The 18,041-nt window shown below is 34.5% G+C and overlaps 12 protein-coding genes across 12 annotated transcripts; 9 read left to right on the forward strand and 3 right to left on the reverse strand.

Annotated features, from left to right (window-relative positions):
* Positions 1 to 191: 191 nt before the first annotated feature.
* Positions 192 to 1,410, forward strand: WICANDRAFT_104241 (uncharacterized protein; the record flags this gene model as incomplete). The annotated part of the gene is made up of 2 exons (XM_019180407.1): positions 192 to 489; positions 552 to 1,410. The coding sequence occupies exons 1-2, from the start codon at positions 299 to 301 to the stop codon at positions 1,408 to 1,410; spliced, it is 1,050 nt and encodes a 349-aa protein (XP_019040335.1). The 5' UTR covers positions 192 to 298.
* A 341-nt stretch (positions 1,411 to 1,751) lies between these two features.
* Positions 1,752 to 3,014, forward strand: WICANDRAFT_83354 (serine hydrolase domain-containing protein; the record flags this gene model as incomplete). The annotated part of the gene is made up of 1 exon (XM_019185527.1): positions 1,752 to 3,014. One exon carries the CDS (start codon positions 1,752 to 1,754, stop codon positions 3,012 to 3,014), a length of 1,263 nt encoding a protein of 420 aa, XP_019040336.1.
* Positions 3,015 to 3,235: 221 nt separating this feature from the next.
* Positions 3,236 to 4,810, forward strand: DBP3 (RNA-dependent ATPase DBP3; the record flags this gene model as incomplete). Its single annotated transcript, XM_019181496.1, has 1 exon — positions 3,236 to 4,810. The coding sequence occupies one exon, from the start codon at positions 3,236 to 3,238 to the stop codon at positions 4,808 to 4,810; it is 1,575 nt and encodes a 524-aa protein (XP_019040337.1).
* Positions 4,811 to 5,568: 758 nt separating this feature from the next.
* WICANDRAFT_83356 (fatty acid desaturase) lies at positions 5,569 to 7,311 on the forward strand (the record flags this gene model as incomplete). The annotated part of the gene is made up of 1 exon (XM_019185528.1): positions 5,569 to 7,311. One exon carries the CDS (start codon positions 5,569 to 5,571, stop codon positions 7,309 to 7,311), a length of 1,743 nt encoding a protein of 580 aa, XP_019040338.1.
* A 366-nt stretch (positions 7,312 to 7,677) lies between these two features.
* Positions 7,678 to 8,298, forward strand: OXR1 (Oxr1p; the record flags this gene model as incomplete). The annotated part of the gene is made up of 1 exon (XM_019184610.1): positions 7,678 to 8,298. One exon carries the CDS (start codon positions 7,678 to 7,680, stop codon positions 8,296 to 8,298), a length of 621 nt encoding a protein of 206 aa, XP_019040339.1.
* Positions 8,299 to 8,383: 85 nt separating this feature from the next.
* KXD1 (Kxd1p) lies at positions 8,384 to 8,962 on the reverse strand (the record flags this gene model as incomplete). The annotated part of the gene is made up of 2 exons (XM_019183234.1): positions 8,384 to 8,681; positions 8,730 to 8,962. The coding sequence occupies 2 exons, from the start codon at positions 8,960 to 8,962 to the stop codon at positions 8,384 to 8,386; spliced, it is 531 nt and encodes a 176-aa protein (XP_019040340.1).
* A 200-nt stretch (positions 8,963 to 9,162) lies between these two features.
* On the forward strand, positions 9,163 to 10,755 carry APL5 (Apl5p; the record flags this gene model as incomplete). The annotated part of the gene is made up of 1 exon (XM_019181603.1): positions 9,163 to 10,755. A coding segment is annotated over one exon (1,593 nt), but the record flags the coding sequence as incomplete, so codon positions are not given.
* Positions 10,756 to 12,178: 1,423 nt separating this feature from the next.
* Positions 12,179 to 13,747, forward strand: DDC1 (Ddc1p; the record flags this gene model as incomplete). The annotated part of the gene is made up of 2 exons (XM_019184611.1): positions 12,179 to 12,292; positions 12,341 to 13,747. The coding sequence occupies 2 exons, from the start codon at positions 12,179 to 12,181 to the stop codon at positions 13,745 to 13,747; spliced, it is 1,521 nt and encodes a 506-aa protein (XP_019040342.1).
* An 83-nt stretch (positions 13,748 to 13,830) lies between these two features.
* MPC1 (pyruvate transporter MPC1) lies at positions 13,831 to 14,336 on the reverse strand (the record flags this gene model as incomplete). The annotated part of the gene is made up of 3 exons (XM_019185529.1): positions 13,831 to 14,111; positions 14,206 to 14,207; positions 14,266 to 14,336. The coding sequence occupies 3 exons, from the start codon at positions 14,334 to 14,336 to the stop codon at positions 13,831 to 13,833; spliced, it is 354 nt and encodes a 117-aa protein (XP_019040343.1).
* Positions 14,337 to 14,798: 462 nt separating this feature from the next.
* On the forward strand, positions 14,799 to 15,434 carry RSA1 (Rsa1p; the record flags this gene model as incomplete). Its single annotated transcript, XM_019184612.1, has 1 exon — positions 14,799 to 15,434. The coding sequence occupies one exon, from the start codon at positions 14,799 to 14,801 to the stop codon at positions 15,432 to 15,434; it is 636 nt and encodes a 211-aa protein (XP_019040344.1).
* A 146-nt stretch (positions 15,435 to 15,580) lies between these two features.
* On the forward strand, positions 15,581 to 17,173 carry ERO1 (ER oxidoreductin). The gene has a single exon (XM_019186235.1). The coding sequence runs from the start codon at positions 15,633 to 15,635 to the stop codon at positions 17,082 to 17,084; it is 1,452 nt and encodes a 483-aa protein (XP_019040345.1). The 5' UTR covers positions 15,581 to 15,632; the 3' UTR covers positions 17,085 to 17,173.
* A 247-nt stretch (positions 17,174 to 17,420) lies between these two features.
* Positions 17,421 to 17,866, reverse strand: TAF13 (Taf13p; the record flags this gene model as incomplete). The annotated part of the gene is made up of 2 exons (XM_019180725.1): positions 17,421 to 17,681; positions 17,732 to 17,866. Coding segments are annotated over 2 exons (396 nt in total), but the record flags the coding sequence as incomplete, so codon positions are not given.
* Between the last annotated feature and the right edge of the window lie 175 nt (positions 17,867 to 18,041).

Here is an 18,041-nt window from a genome sequence, read left to right on the forward strand (position 1 = left end):
CTTGACACAAAAACTTGGTTTGATTAGTTTTGTTAATAAGAATGGTAATTCCATTGAAACTTCAAGCTATTGAGTTATATATCACTTGAATTTTGTTTGGATACATTAAATTTGCTATTTATCAAAGAAAAAATTTCAAAAAATATTTCATTTGCTTTATTTTGATTTCAAATTAAAAACTTAGAGGTCTACAAATTTATGCCATCGTTAATATTTTCAATTTCTACAAAATATCCTATTTAATTATTATAAATTTAATTCATATTATTTGGTGATTAAATCAATATAAATCATCCAGATGTATTCTGCTGCTTCCAAATTACGTGGCTCAACATTTTTCAAGGCAAAGATCAATTTGCAAAATCCTTCAGCTTCAACTTTTTCAAAACTGAGCTCAAAATCAAAAGTTATTGAAAGAAGAAACCTAGAATTGTCAAGACTCAAAAAGAATGCACAGAACTTTTTCAGGTTGCAAGATGAGTGCGAGAAGTACATGGATACCTTACTTTGTTTCCCTCCATTTATAGTTGTTTACTAACACTATCTTGAAGATCGAACAGTGATACAGGGTCGAACAAAAAAGCAATTTTATTGAAAAAGCAGTTGAAACTCAAAGATACTATTCATATTCAAGGATTTCAAATTACAATAGGAAGCTCAGAGACCTATGAAGACTCAGACATTTCCCCCTACTCACTTGAAAACTCATCCTTAATTAGTACATCACAAAATGAATTGAGAAGACAACACAAGGTTGAGGACTTTAAGAAATCGAAGGATTCCCCTATTCCATCAAGAAGCACAAAGAATTTGAAAGAAAATTGGTCAAATGATCTAGAAGTTCATAGTATCAATTATATCAACAAGATGTTTGAACCTGGCAGTGAAATACTCTCAAAAACTGGCCGTGTTGAAGTGTCACTTGATGATTACATAGATTCATGGAATGAGAAAGTCTTAGAAAGAAGGGGGCCAAGATCACCAGGATCAATACCTAAAGAGATGCAGATTGATATCAGAACAGATGAAGCTATTTTGACCAAGGATCCGCCATATCATCCAAAGACCCTATTGAACGATTTTGATATCAAAGATCATGTCGGACCAAAAATGAGGCAGGAGCCACTAGGCGCAAAAAGAGAAGAGAGAAGAGGCCGTCAGCTTGTAGATGACAAATTTATTGATAGGAAAGAGCAGCTTGGTAATGACTATCAGTTTGGGATTGAGAAGTTGAACAATATTCATGAGAAATTGATCGAAGATTTCCAAAGGGAAACGTTAGAGGAATTTGACACAATCACCAGAGAATTGGATGAAGCTAGACAGAGATCACTCAAGAGATTCCAAAAGTTGAACAAGTACATTCACGAGTCCAGTCTAAGTGTCAGAGATCTCTTCAATGATGATTAAGATGTTTCAAAATGAATATACTTTATTGTTTTTTCCGACACATAATAAACTTTGCCCCGCGTAGCAAAAGTCGGAGCCCACGCTTAACCTTAATCTCGTGAATTCCCGAGTGGAGGTTGATAGACAAAGTGCACGACAATGACCAACAAGTTACCAACTTCGTAACCTGTGCTTCCATAGTCTATTGTGATGGAATTGTTGTTGGTAATCTATGTCAATAGTGGTGCTCTGAGGTGGAGAGAATGAGGGATGAGTGGATAAGAAGAAGTATATATAAAGATAGAGAGATCCCTTGCCATTCTGATAATCTATTGTTTGGTTTACCAAGTACAGCATAAACAATGCCAGTCCCAAACACCCCTCCAATTCTCTCAGAAAAAGCTATTGAATCACTCAAGAAAGTCATTGACCAATCAGTGCAAAACCCAAAGAAAGATATCCCTGGTGTTTCTGTTGCAATTACAAATTCAAAAGGTGATGATTTATTCTCTTATGCCAAAGGGGTCACTGGTGCTGATAACACTGATGAAATTACAACCGACTCAATCTTTTGGATTGCAAGTTGTACTAAACTTTTAGCTTCTATTGCACTCATGCAATTGGTTGAACAAGGAAAAGTTGATTTGGACTCTTCTGAACAAATTGAAAAATACATTCCTGAACTAACAAGATTACCTATTGTTTCACACGATAATGAAGATGGATTGAATTTGAAACCAAGAAAGAATAAGATCACTTTAAGACATTTGTTATCTCATACTTCTGGTTTAGGTTATTCATTCTTTAGTGACATTTTGAAAAAATATGCCAATTTCTTTCATGTTGATGAATTTGATGTTTCAAGTGAACGTGAATTGCTGTTGCCATTACTATTTGAACCAGGAACTAATTGGTCTTATGGTGTTGGTATTGATTGGGCCGGTGTCTTATTGCAAAGAGTTACTGGTCAAACATTGAATGACTATATTGTTGAACACATTTTAGATCCATTAGGCGTTGAAGAAACCGGTATGGAACCTGAAGAAACTTTGAGAAAGAAATTTGTTCAAATGAATGTTCGTGACAAGAATGGTGAATTATCAACAACTGATCATATTTACAAGAAAGTTTTGAAAGGTGATTATCAAACTTTATTTCATTCAGGTGGTGCTGGTGTTTTTTCAAAGCCAAAAGAATATATCAAAGTTTTAGCTACAATTTTGAATGATGGTGTTTCTCCAAAGACTGGTAAGCAGATCTTGAAAAAGGAAACCATTGACTTGATGTTTTCCAATCAAATTGAAAAATTCCCAAACTTTGGTCGTGCTGGTATTAAGAGTTCAGATGATTTTTTAACTAATTCTATTGCTGATATTTATCCACAAGGAGATTTACCACAAGGCTGGGGTCTTTCAATGTTTTTGAACCTTCACGAAACCTCTACAGGTCGTGGTAATAATTCAGGTTGGTGGTGTGGTTTAGCCAACTTGTTTTGGTGGATTGATAGAGAACATGATATTGCAGGATTTGTTGGTGCTCAAATTTTACCATTTGCTGATATTAAAGTCATGACGCTTTGGGCCCAAGTTGAACAAGAGATCTATAAAGACCTTGGTAAAATCTGAGATCAAACCAATTATTTATGATACGTTTATTTATGCCTATGTATAACTTTTATGCCATATAGAGAAATGTTTACAAAACGTCTTCGCGAAGCTCATCGCATAGTGTTGCGCGCAACGAAAGTTTAACTTGATAAAAAAAAAATTTATCAGAGCATAAAATTTTCATTATCGGTCGTACATAATCATCAAAGATTCTTGAAAGCATAGATAAATACCTCAAGATGGCTGCCCAAGAATTGAAAGAAAAGAAGAGAAAATCATCCTCCGAAGATGATAAGCTAGTGGAAAAGAAGAAGCATAAGAAAGACAAGAAGGAGAAGAAAGAGAAGAAGGATAAAAAAGAAAAGAAAGAAAAGAAAGACAAAAGTGAGAAGAGATCAAAGAAAGAAGAAGTTTCAGAACCAACCGTTGCAAAGACTGCTACTTCTTCTTCAAAAGCTACTACTGATGGCTATAATGAAAGCTCCGAACTTTCTTCAGTCCCTCAATCAGAAGTTGATGCCTTTTATAAAGAAAATGAAGTAACAGTTGAAGATCCAAAATCATCAAACTTGAGACCATTATTATCATTCTCCCATGTTGAATTTGAACCAGAAATCCAATCTGAGATTGCCAAGTTCCCTAAACCAACTCCTATTCAATCTGTTTCATGGCCATATCTATTATCAGCCAGAGATGTTATTGGTGTTGCAGAAACTGGTTCAGGTAAAACTTTTGCATTTGGTGTTCCAGCAATTGATAAATTAGTCAAAAATGGCGATAAAAAGGGTATCAAAGTGTTTGCTGTTTCTCCAACAAGAGAGTTAGCTTCTCAAATTTATGACAATTTAACAACTTTAACCAAGAAAGTTGGTTTACATTGTGTCTGTCTTTATGGTGGTGTTCCAAAAGATCAACAACGTAAAGATGTTTTGAAAGCTCAAGTTGTCATTGCCACTCCAGGTAGATTGATTGATTTGATGAATGAAGGATCAGTTGATTTATCAAACGTTCACTACTTAGTTCTTGATGAAGCCGATAGAATGTTGGAAAAAGGGTTTGAAGAAGATATTAAAAACATTATGAGATCATGTTCAAATAAAAACAGACAAACTTTAATGTTTACTGCAACATGGCCAAAAGAAGTTAGAGAAATCGCTAGTGTGTTTATGAACGATCCAGTTAAAGTTAGTATTGGTAACAGAGATGAACTAAGTGCCAATAAAAGAATTACTCAAATTGTCGAAGTTGTTGAGCCATTCAAAAAAGAAAACAAATTATTATCATTATTGAATCAATATCAATCAGGTGATAAAAAGAATGATAAAGTGTTGATTTTTGCATTGTATAAAAAGGAAGCTTCCAGAATCGAAAGATTGTTGATCAACAAAGGTTATAAAGTTGCAGCTATTCATGGTGATTTATCACAACAACAAAGAACCCAATCTTTAGAAAACTTCAAAAAAGGTCACTCAAACTTGTTATTAGCTACCGATGTTGCTGCTAGAGGTCTTGATATCCCAAATGTCAAAACAGTTATTAACTTAACTTTCCCATTGACTGTTGAAGATTATGTTCATAGAATTGGTAGAACAGGTAGAGCTGGCCAATATGGTACTGCTCACACTTTATTCACAGAACAAGAAAAACATTTAAGTGGTGCTTTAATTAATGTTTTGAAAGGTGCTAACCAAAATGTCCCAGATGAATTGTTGAAATTTGGTAGTCATACAAAGAAGAAGGAACATGGTGCTTATGGTGCTTTCTTTAAAGATGTTGATATGACCAAGAAGCCTAAAAAAATCACTTTTGATTGAATAACAAAAGTTCTATATAGAATTATAACTGTACTATAGACCAATACCTGAGATTTTATGTTTTTGACAACATTAGTGTAGTTCTGGATTTTTGGTTGCACAATTTCTGCAAAAGCGACACGCCTTTAACAAAAGAGGAAATCTTGTTTCGCGTATGTTCGCCAATTGGCTTGATTTAGTGTAAAACACCAAAATTTGGCCAGAGCTTCGAATATTCAATGGAATCTTCAAGATATCTACAATTTTCACCACTTCAACACCAAAAATATCAGACTATTAGCTAGCAAGTACCTTTATATCCTCTGAACTTTGACTTTATGTAGTTCACAGAGTGTAGTACCATCAAATTTCAGCCACGCCAATTGAATTAAACTTTGAAGGTTTAAATCTCATCAAATCACTTTGTTCAATCAGATAAACATAAACAAAGTGCAGGAATAAGCAGTCAATAGCATCACATATCAAGTAGAGCTAAAACAAACGACAGTTAACCACAAAAAAGGAAACTCCGTTAAAGAAATGTGTCAATTTGGCGTCCTAAATATTTTATTATGATGTGTCGCGCTTTCAATTTCTCAGCCTTCTTGAAAAAAAAAACGTTTCATGATTTTGACTTAAACGAAATCAAATCAGATCCAGTCGAATTATCATCACGTCATCTCCATTTCAATACCCAAGTTCTATATATAAAGGACATCACAAGTCCAGTTAAGCTGCTCATTCGTTGAAATACGCTTTTACAAAAGCAAATCCAGACAATGTCCAATACAAAGATTCTCTCGAGATCTGAGATTGAGCATCGTATATCTCAAGGTGATGCTATAGTGATCTTTGAAAACTCTGTGCTTCGGATGAACAAATGGATCAAGTACCATCCTGGTGGTGATAAGGCGGTCCATCATTTAGTTGGAAGAGATGCCACAGACGAAATGATTGCTTACCACTGTGATGAGACCCAAGCCACGTTTAAAAAATGGAAAATTGGTGAAATCAACTACAAGTGGTTAAATTTCTTACCACCGATCCAGGGTGGGAAATTCAGAAGTTTCGAAGAACAAAAATGGGAGAAACTCAATAGTGAAAAGCCTCCAAGGGAAAAATTAACACCTTCATCATCATCTGAAGATTTTAAACTAAGCTCATCAACAGAACCTTCGGATGTTGAAGATGTCTTGATAAATCCAAAACCCGAAATACAACACAAGAAAATGTCAGGTGAACAAGAAGTCATTATTACACCAAAGATACCTCAAGGATTCATTCCATCATTATCCACTAAAGAAGCTTATGAAAGAAAAGTTATCAAAGATCCAAGTGATGTTATTGATGATTATGATAATTTGAAAGTTGAACAAGATCTTAAATCTATTCCATCATTGGATTACAAAACTCAACAGCTTTTATCTGATGAATATAACAAATTACATGATGTTATAATAGAAGGCGGCTTCTACCAATGCCCATATTGGGAGTATGCTAAAGAAGCTTCAAGGATAGGAACATTGTTTGGTATTGCATTCTTCTTGTTGTACAAGAGATGGCTATTCACTAGTGCGGTTTTCATGGGGTTAGCATGGCAACAATTGGTGTTTATTGCACACGATGCTGGTCATATTTCAATAACGCATCATTATCAAGTTGATAATATCATTGGGATGGTTGTTGCCTCATTTATTGGTGGGTTATCATTAGGATGGTGGAAAAGAAATCATAATGTTCATCATTTGATCACTAATGATCCCGTTCACGATCCAGATATCCAACATTTACCATTTTTTGCTGTTTCTACAAGATTATTTGGAAATATATATTCAACTTATTATGAGAAATTTCTTTGGTTTGATGAATTTGCTAAAAAATTGATTCCAATTCAAGAGTACATGTATTATCCAATTTTATGCTTTGGGAGATTCAACTTGTACAGATTATCATGGCAACATGTTTTGATGGGTGAAGGTCCAAGACATGGTAAAGCTGCGTGGTTCAGATATTTTGAGCTTGCTGGCTTGATTTTCTTCAATTATTGGTTCTTTTATTTGATTTGTTATAAGACTTTAGAAACAACTTCTCAAAGATTGGTTTACATTCTTGTTAGTCATATCACCACAATGATTGTCCATGTGCAAATCACTTTATCACATTTTGCAATGTCCACTTCAGATCTTGGAGTTTCAGAAAGCTTTGTAAGTAGACAAATGAGAACTACAATGGATGTTGACTGTCCAGCATGGTTTGATTTTTTCCATGGAGGTTTACAATTCCAAGCTATTCATCATTTGTTTCCAAGAATTCCAAGACATAATTTCAGAAAAATCCAACCTTTAGTCATTGGGTTTTGTGAGAAAGTTGGTTTAAAATATTCTATATATGGGTTTGTTGATGGTAATGGTGTTGTTATAGATAGATTGGCTGATATTGCCAAACAAGCAAGAATCATGAGGGATTGTACAAAAGCCATGAAAAAAGAGGCGATTGAAGAAGGGAAATATTTTGATATCTGAAGCATAGACATATTTAATTTATTTATACTGAATTGATTCATTCTTATCCATAAGTGTAGTGAAGGCCAGGGCAAAAACCTTTCCCTGTTTAGCGAAAGAATTCGCGAAATAAAGGTCAATACATTTTTGAAATTATCTTGAACATGGGTAAATTGGATCAAGGCAAAAGGCTGAACAAATACTGCAAAGAAACTTCAATTCGTTTTTATTCCAGCTCAATCACTTAGGGAAAATATGTCAGGGGAAGAGAAGTCTTCAATTCAAGACACCATCAGAGGGAAATGGGGGTTGTTCAAGAAGAATAAATCGCCATCTCCAGAGAAAACATCATCCTCAGAAAGTAAAAAGAAATCGTCTTCATCTAAAATGTTAAATCTTGATACACCACCTCTTACCCCATTAGAGCTTACGGGATATTCTAGCTCAACAAGAAATAGATTACTGACACCAGAATTGGGTGAAGAAATACGGAATTTATTACCAGCTAGATTACAAATAGAATCAAAATGGAAACTACTATACAGCTTAGAACAGCATGGTGCGTCATTGAAGACGTTATATAATAATACTAAAAATGGGAGTACAAGTTCCAATACAGGGTATGATAAATCGGGGTATTTATTGGTTATAAAGGATGACCTTCATGATGTTTTTGGAGGTTATGTTAATGAATATTTCCATCCCACTGATTCAAAAAGATATTCTGGTAACGGTGAATGTTTCCTATGGAAGTCTAGAAAAGTTAAGGATGATGAAGGTACCCACATTCAGTTTCAAGCATTCCCATACACCGGGGAGAATGATTATTTGATTTATGGAACAAGTGAGTTTCTATCAATAGGAGGAGGTGAAGGACGCTATGGGCTCTGGATAGATCAGAATTTGTTAAAAGGGAACTCACACCATACTAAAACTTTTGGAAATGAGCAATTGAGTAGGAAAGGTGAAAAGTTTGAGGTGTTGGGAGTTGAAGTATGGAGAGTCTGAGGCTTTCAGGGTTGTAAAAGGTCTTATTTCATGAACTGGTGAATTCAGCTTCTTTTTTTTGGGGGCTTCTGGGTTAATAACGATATTAAATATAAATTTCTTCATCATCATCATTACTTTTGTCCTTTGAATTTGTAATCTCATCAATGTTGATGGCTCTTGATAAGACTTTATCTTTTGATTGTGAATACTCGATTGGATGTTTCGCTTCAACGTGCTTCTTTAGCGAGTTGACATGTTGTTGAGTCCATTTCAAATCTTTAGTCACTTGCTTCAAAGTCTTTAAACCCTCTTTGAACCTGCTTTGGAATTGTAGTAGCCTCTCTTGAGCTTCCTTTTGCAATTGTTCTAGCTCCATTTCTTTACCTTTCAGAGCACCAGAGCTATAAGCCGTTAGTTTCATCCCTAATTTTCTTAAACACACCACTCACGTTTGAGCCTGAATAACAATTGACCTATTCATTTCCATACTGGCCAGTGCTGAGTTCAAAGAGTCTGTGAGGTATTCCACAGGGTCAAACTCCCTATTCGCACTCTCATCTTCAAGCGAGTCCTGGTAACTATCAGTGGACATATCCTCATCATCTTGGTCACTGACATCCGGTGCCTGGACAGCGAACGTTTGTGAGTTAATGCTAGGCTGTCTTCGATGTCTTGTAGCCATTCTTTAACCTCAATCCCTGGGTTAAGAAACGTTGTGATTTGCAGTGTCAAAGCCATCTTTTCGTTATTAATTATTCCATCGCGAGCCTAAAAACATCCAGAAAAAATGACAACGAAATTTCCGTTAAGCTTTCATCGAGGCAACCATCAACAAAAACAACAACAACAACAGCGAAACATCCCACAAATGAGACGTTGAATATGTCCAGCCAGACAAAGAACGAAGTAAAGGCCAGACTCAGACCTTTTGGCATTGTGTTTGAGAAAAGTCTCAGTGATTTGATCAAAGGAATCAGAGCTAATAAAGATCCAGAGGCACAGGCAAAATTCTTACAAAATGCCATTCAAGAATGTAGAAAAGAGGTCAGGTCATCAGACATGGAATTGAAAACTATGGCGGTTTTGAAATTGGCCTATTTGGAAATGTATGGGTTTGATATGTCATGGGCAAATTTCCATGTTTTGGAAGTTATGAGTTCTTCAAAATTTCAACAAAAAAGAGTGGGTTATCTTGCAGCTTTTCAAGGTTTTAGAAATGATAATGATGTTTTAATGTTGACTACAAATCTTTTAAAGAAGGATTTGAATTCTTCCAAAAGTGTTGAAGTTGGTGTTGCATTGAGTGGAATATCATCGATTGTCACAACTCCATTAGCTTCTGATATAACGGATGATGTTATTAAAATGTTGAATCATTCAAAGCCATACATTAGAAAGAAGGCTATTTTAACAATGTACAAAGTGTTTTTGAAATACCCTGAAGCTATAAGAACTCATTTACCAAGAATATTTGATAAATTGGATGATGAAGATAAATCTGTTGTTACCGCTACTGTTACTGTTATTTGTGAATTATCTAAAAAGACACCAAAAATACTCGTGAACTTGGCACCTCAATTATATGAGCTCCTAAGCACTTCAAACAATAATTGGATGTTGATTAGATTGTTAAAACTGTTTTCCTCATTGACCACAGTGGAACCTCGTTTGAAAAATAAATTGTTGGACCCAGTGTTGGAATTAATGACAAAGACAAAGGCAAGTTCTTTGATTTATGAATGTATTAATTGTTTGGTCACTGGTGATATGATCTCAGAAGATGATCATCATATTGCCAACATTTGTTTGGAAGAACTGGTTGAATTTTTCAAGGAAAGAGACCAAAACCTGAAATATGTTGGATTATTGGCTTTTTTCAAGATTGGTGAAATCAACTCAGACTTCATTAGTTCTTATAGTGAGCATATCTTGAACTTCTTGGTTGATGATGACTTGACAATCAGAGAAAAAGCATTAGATATCGTTGATGGTATTGTTGATGATGAAAATTTGTTTGAGATTGTAAAATTGTTGATGATACAATTAGTACCACAAGAGGAACAAAATGAAGAGGATAATAAACATGAAGATGAACATGGTGATTTGAGCGCATTGCTAAACCCAACAACCACAGCACCTGTTTTATCTGATCAATATAAGACAAACATTGTCAAGAAAATATTGGAATTTTCTTCAAAAGATAATTATGCAAATATCCCTTCATTTGAATGGTATATTGCTGTTTTGACTGATTTAATTGACCTTTCTGTTACAAACAATCTACTCACTGGTGGGGTGATTGGTGAACAAATTAGGGATATTGCAATCAGAGTTCCAAGTGTTCGTAAACTGGTAGTTTCCACTTCAGTCAAGATTATTACAAATGAAAGCATATTAACTAAATTACCTCAAGTCTTACAACAAGTTATATGGGTTGCAGGTGAATACTCAAATTTCATTAAAAATGGTGATGATTTGATCAACAAGATTTTGTCATATGATGGTAAATTATTACAACTAGAGCCTGAAGTTTTGGCTATTTACATTCCTGCATTGGTAAAGATTTTTAGTAACTTTGCTAATAAGGACGCCACATATTGGGATAATGAGAAAGCTGATAAGATCCTTGAATTAACAAACAATATAATCAAGTCATTTGAAAAATTATCAATCTCAAAACATTTTGAAATCCAAGAACGTTCCGTGGAATTTTTAGAATTCTTGAAGTTGATTGTCGACTCCATTAATGAGCATGATCCAAATGCTATTGAACCACCTTTGCTTTTGTCAGCTGCTTTGCCATCTTTTTTCAACTCCTGGGAATTGAAACCAATCTCTCATGGATCACAAAAAAGGATTCCGATTCCTGAAGATCTGGATCTTGACACACCTATTAATGAAGATATCTTTGAGGAGTTAGATAATACTAGTGAAGAAGAAAGTATCATTGAAGAATTTGAAGAAGGTTTATATGAAGATCAAGGAAAATATCACGAAGAAGATGAAGCACACGAACAAACATCCCCAATCAATCCAACATCAGAAGAAAGTGAACGCCGTAAACTGGAAAGATTAGAAAGATTAAAAGATGATCCATATTACCTATCAAATGATTCTCATTCACAAATATTATCACCAAAATCCAGAAACGATTTGATTTCACCAACCCCAAGATCAATCACACCAACCCTAATTGAGATGGATGATGATAACAATAAGAACGTCATTGGTCACAAGGGTAAGAAACCACACAAGAAGAAGAAGAAAAATGTCGTCATATTGTCTGATGAAGTCATTGGTAATGATCAAGATGGATTAATATCAGACCAAGAAAGTCAAAGAAGTGGCACTAGATCAGTGCAGCCAAAGAAGTCAAAGAAGAAAAATGTTTTCCAGATTGATAGTTCTAATCTAGATAATTTTGATTTTGACAAGAGTCCAGAAAATGAAGAAGAAGGTTTAGCAGAAGTTGAAAAATTGAGACAAAAACTAGAACAAGAATCTTTGAAGCAACAGCAACAGCAACAATCTGAAGAAGATCAAGGTGAAGAAGTTATAGTTATTCACAAGAAGAAAGATAAAAAGAAAAAACCAAAGTATGATGAGAATGGGAATCTAATAGAGAAGAAAAAGAAAAAAAAGAAGAAGATTACCTCTCCAGCTGCCGGTGAAAGTGAAGCAGAGAAAACTGTCACTGAATGAATATATATATTTTGTCATAGTTTAATGCATTAGTACATACACTTAGTCCTAGATGTAGCCATCAAAAGATTTGTTCAAGAGACGCGTCGCGAATTTTTTAATTAGTGATGTTGCGCGTTAACAATCTGACTTTTCATAAACAAAACCAATTTACACTTTTATTAGTTCAGAACCACTTCAAAAGACAGTAAAGAGTATGTCTTTTTTAGCTGTGATTGATGATTCAGAGAATAAGGCTATATGGTGCAGATGTATAGTTTCACTAGCATCCATTTCTGAGAAGATTCAGTTCATAATAAGTGAATCAAAAGTAAGTGAAAGAGAACTATGATTTGAAGTCATATACTAACTATGTTAGGTTATTTTGACTGCTATAAATGTTGCACATGTCTCACATGGTGAGATTACATTTGACAAGTTATTTTTCAAAACCTTCACATTTAATTCAGACTCCATATCAGATGAAGGCTTAGGGCAGAACGATGATGGTGAAGCTGTTTATTCATTCAGTGTGCGATCCAAAATATTATCAATATTGTTTAGAAAGACTGAGGACGACGTTGAGTCTTATAAATTGGCATTTAATGCAACTGATAGATGTTCTGTTAATGAGCGGTATAGACTACAAATTGAAATCAAAACCAAATCATTGATAAGGAAACAACACAATCCTTTTTATCAACCTTGCAAAGTTGACAAATTGAGCATTTCAAAGAAGTATAAGGAGGCGCTTATGGATCTCCCACAAGATAATGAAGAAATGGATGATTCAATGAAAGATGATGACAATGAAATTAACTATATGATGATTAATAACTCCATATTGAAAAGTTTTTTGGAAAATGTTAGTTCAACAACTGAAGATTTCAAACTTGAAGTAAATCGGAAAAATTTCAGTATAACGGCATTCACTAAAGGTATTTTTGTGAAAGAGAAGGAGATTTTAAAGCAGCCAATGGCTGTCAATATTGTTTTCAGCACTGATGAGCTACTGGATATAAGATTGTTTAGCCAAAGTGATAAAAAGATAGTTTATAGGTTGAAGGATTTCAAAACTTTTTTGAATCTTGGAGCTAATAATGATTTCATTGAGATCTTGCTTAAGAAGCCCGGTGACCCTGTGTTGTTTGAACTTTCTAAAAATGGTTGTTTGATTCAGTTTGTGCAGGTTACAGATGGTGAAAACAATCATCAATTGGATGCTAGACATACAAGAGTCATACCCAGAGAGAAAGTTAGTAAGAAGAGAAAACAAAAGGCCAAACCTCAGCCTCAAGAGCAGCCAATGCCAGTCTACGACCATGCAGCAGAGCTTGAAAATGAATTCAATGAGCCTCTTTTTGTTGGAATTGATGATGATGAAGAGGAACAAGATGAGGTGACCGTCGCTGATAAAACAGTTCAGCACACCTCAATAACCAGGGCAAAATCACCAATGAAACCACCCAGATTACCTACATCGACGTCAATGTTTAATACAGGAAAAGAATCACAAGAAAAGCATAGTGAAAGTCTTGAAAGAGATGTCAGGCCAAACGATGAGATTTCATGGGGTGAACCTAGCTCAAAAGATCAAAAGATTAGTCAATTGATCAACAACTCCAAGAACGACGAAAGAAGATTGATTAATGAAGCTAAAGTTAAGTATCTGAATGAAATTAAAAAGCGGAAATTGGGAAATATTAATCATAACAATGGAACTGATGGTGATGATGAATTAGGACCGACACAAGATGTCTCAAAAGTGAAAGGGATTTTTGACTAGAATTTATCAATAATATATATTATGTGTATATTTGTATCCTGTTAATTAATACTTTCCTCCCAAGTTTTGTAGCATTTGCATCCCTAGTTCTTCTTAGGTTCCTCTTTACCAGTCAAATAATGAGCATTTAACCATCTAAAACCTTGACCCAATTGAGCAGCTTCATTTACAACATGACAACCAAATAATAAATAATTTTGAGGAGTAACAGCTAAAGCGTACTTCATAAAGACACCAGAGTATAACACCAAGGCTAAGGTCATTGGACCTGAGATTAATTCTGGATCTTTTTTCAAATCATAAATAGCAGCAAGTGGAATACCAAAATTTGAGACTGGACCCCAAAAATGTGTAGTAAAGATATCTAAAAAGCAATTGTTAGTTTCCATAAGAGTAATAGGATGTTTGAGAGCTCCTTCCCGATGTATGATCCATCCAATGTTTTGAAGTTTACATACATCTATGATTCTGGTTAGTTACCGAACTTGGTTGATTTGATATATGGACAATATACTTACTTGAAGTTTGACTTGTTGAAGATCTTTTCCGTTAGCTTTTGAGTGGCTGCACGTTGAGCTGGTTGTGACATTGTTAGGAATATTGAAGCTTTTGTAATCTAGTTATTTGAAAAGAAGATTAATAGTTCAAATTGTTTTCGGTTCTTTACTCTCCATTTTACTTTTCTCAGATGGCTTCAAGAAAAAAGTTGGAATGGCTTCGTCGCCGGTGCCCGAATCGAAAATGAAATCGTAGTGGGGGCCGATTAAAACCGACAAAAACAGGAAATATTTGTTAGGGAATGCATCTGTTTGAAATGACAGGATTAATCAACAACTCACCTAGAAAATAATGATTGTCTTTTAAATCAATTAATAGCTTCATTGGGGGTGAACTGTTAGGTTTCCAAATTTGTATGTGGATTACATAATAAATGTCGCGAATTTTGTTTTCGCGAATGTTAATTTGACATAAATTTTTTGTGCGATGAGGTTTGATTCAAGATTTGATCAGTTCAAATTTGATTCGATTTGATAACATTGTAAGAGCAAAAATGGAATACATATATGGACTGCCACCACCTCCGCCTTCTTCAAATAATGGAAATGCTAAAAAGGACAACAACAACAATCATATGAAGCCAGGAAAGAACCAGAACAACAGGAGACAACAACAAAATAACAATAAGCAAAATAGTCGACCAAATCCCCAGAATCAAGCTTATTTAGATCTACCAACCCATCTACCGAACGAAGTACCCAAACAACAGCCTGCCCTGGTACATGAACAAGGAGAGGTCATTGATGAAGTGAACCAAACTGAAGCCGCCAAAGAAGTTGTTCCTGTGTTTGGTACCAACATTGTTCTCAAAACAGAGGAAGATATCGAAGAATGGGTCAAACAGAGAAAGTTGAATTGGATGAAGAAAATTTCCAACTCAAGGCCTGAACCAGAATCTAAACCAGCACCAGCTACGTCTAATCAACCACCCAAAAGAACTCAAAGAACATCAGACCCTCGTTTGAACCGAAATCAAACTAGAGTGCAGAAACCACAACATAAAAACAACCACAACAGCAACAAGACCAACTTGAACAACCTGATAATACAAAGAGAGATTCAACACGAGAACAAGGCCATTCTGGACGTGATTAAAGAGCTTTTTGAAGTACAAATACTGAAGGAATAAACGAGAAACAACATGTACACAGCCAATTGTAGCCCATCAGCTGACATAATCCACGCGCTTAATTTTTTTTTCTTTTGATAAACGTCTGATTATTAATTTCATGATCTTGACACTTCATCGCTTTTATACATCTTCCTAAAGTTCAAGTGGCGCAAAGATTATTGTTCTTGTTAGCTATTTGAAATATCTTAGAGAATAATGAAGTTGAAATACTACCATTTGATATCGTTTTTGCTTCCAAATGTTATTGCCGGTTCGCTATTCGATTTGAACTCAGATTCATTGATCAGTAAAGACTGTTGTGATTTAACTTATAGTCAAATTAACAACTTGAATGGGAAAATAAGATCAAATGTCCATGAATTAGTACAACAGGATTACTTCAAACATTATCAATTCAACCTTGATATGAAGTGTCCCTTCTTTGAATGTCAATCTATTTGTTTTAGTCCCGGATGTCAGTTGGATTTGGATGTTCACTCCGATGATTATAATTATGATTTAGAAAATGGTAATAGTGGTAACTTGGGTGATTTATCTGAGGATTCATTCCTTGATTCTTTATGTCCAAGTAACAACAAGAATATAGCTCCACAAGATGATGATGAATGGTGTGATATTGATGAGAAGGATGGTGTTATTGTTGATATTTCAAGAAATCCAGAACGTTTTACAGGTTATGTTCCTACTCCTGAACGTAACATTTGGGGAATGATTTATCAAAATCAATTAGAAGGTGAATGTGATATTGAACAAAAAGTCTTTTATCAAGTGATATCAGGTTTCCACAGTTCAGTTTCAACACATTTGTCAAATGAATACTATAACAACATCACAAACACTTGGGAACCAAATTTAGACTTGTTCAATTTCAAAGTTGGTAACTTCCCTGAGAGAATTTCAAATATCTATTTCAACTATGCTCTTGTTGTTCGTGCATTGTTGAAAATTTCACCATACTTGAATGAATTGAAATTTAACACTTTAAATCCGGAAAAAGATCATTTAATCAAATCAAAAGTGAATGAAATCGTTGATGAATTACCACATGACCTGTCCGTTTTCAATGAAGATTTAATGTTCAAAAACCATGAAATTAAAGAAGAATTCAAATCAAAATTTAAGAACGTTACAAGATTAATGGATTGTGTCACTTGTGATAGATGTAGATTATGGGGTAAGATCCAATCTACAGGTTATGCAACAGCATTGAAGATCTTGTTTGAAAGTCCAAAACATTTGAAGAATTTGAAGAAGAATGAAGTTAAATCATTGTTCAACACTTTTGATAGATTAACTAAATCAATTGAATCAATCAATAATTTTAATTATTTGAAGGCTTTGAAAGAAGGTGATGAACAAACTGTTGCTCAAATTGAACATGAAAATACTGCACCAACTTTGGATGATGATTTCGAAGAAAAATTAGAACAAGATTTAAAGAATGATACACTTAGAGGCAGATTTGATCAAGAAATGAATGAAGTTTATGGAGCTTTGAAGTTCATTTTCCACAGTTACATCAACCTACCTCATAACCTGAAACATATTGCATTATATAAAATGAACCAATGGTGGAATTTATTTATTGGTAATAATGCTTATTCACATGAAGAACAAGCTGAATATTTGCATAGTATTTTATTATAAGAGAATACAATTAACAGATTTTTATGTATATACAAAAGAAAAAGATAGTTGGTTTTTATAGAGATTTCATAGTTTAATCTACAATTTTTAGGGTTAAAACATCATAATCATCAAAGTCGTAGCAGGTCTTCTTTAAAATCAAGCCTTTGGAGTGGCAGCTGCAGTTTCACCTTTCTTAGCTCTTTTCTTATACGGCTTTCTCTCTTTATTAGGATCTTTGTTGTACTTTCTTTTTGGTTTCTTATTAGGGTCAGCGTCAGCAGCAGCTTTACCTTTCTTCTTTTCTGTGGTTGTGGCAGTAGTTGTGTTTGCACCAGTGCTAACACTAGTATTCACATCATCACCAGGATTAGCGGTATCATCAAGATCATCAAGGTCCTTATCATCATCATCGTCTTTCTCATAGTTCAAATTCTTTAAACTTTTTCCTTCACTGTTATCGAATTGCTTTCTTGCATCTGCTATGACTTTTTGTAATGATAATAATTCACCAACACGACCATGCTTAACAGGATCTCTCCTTAGAACAAATTTAAAGTCTTCCACTTTGATTTTTTGACGTCTTGTAGTCTTAGCATAAGCTGATGCTTCATGACACTAAAACTGGTTAGAACTTGGATCAAACTCTTCATTTGTGAAATACTCACTGTATCAATGACATAAGATATTAGAATATCTTCAAGAGTACTGACAGTCTCTGGCAAGGGATTTGCAACATCACCAAACGCATAGAGGAGAGATCTCACGTCGTTAGTGAAAAACTTTGTCTTCTTTCTCTTTCTTTCAGCCATTATTATTGATTTCAATTGAGATATACAATCGCAAAATGTTGTTGATGGTATTGTTGTGGATGCTTTTGCTGAATTCTGACAATTTTTTAAAAATCCGGATTTGGAAATGCACCGAGGGCTTTCTCCATAATAAAAAAACAGCGAATTTTTGCAGAGATGAGATTGC

The sequence above is a fragment of the Wickerhamomyces anomalus genome (assembly GCF_001661255.1).
Source record: "Wickerhamomyces anomalus NRRL Y-366-8 unplaced genomic scaffold WICANscaffold_2, whole genome shotgun sequence".
Lineage (NCBI taxonomy): Eukaryota > Fungi > Ascomycota > Saccharomycetes > Phaffomycetales > Wickerhamomycetaceae > Hansenula > Hansenula anomala.

Bases quoted from the DNA above. Each gene is read 5' to 3' on its own strand.
- ERO1 (XM_019186235.1), top strand. From the start codon at position 15,633: ATGAAGTTGAAATACTACCATTTGATATCGTTTTTGCTTCCAAATGTT.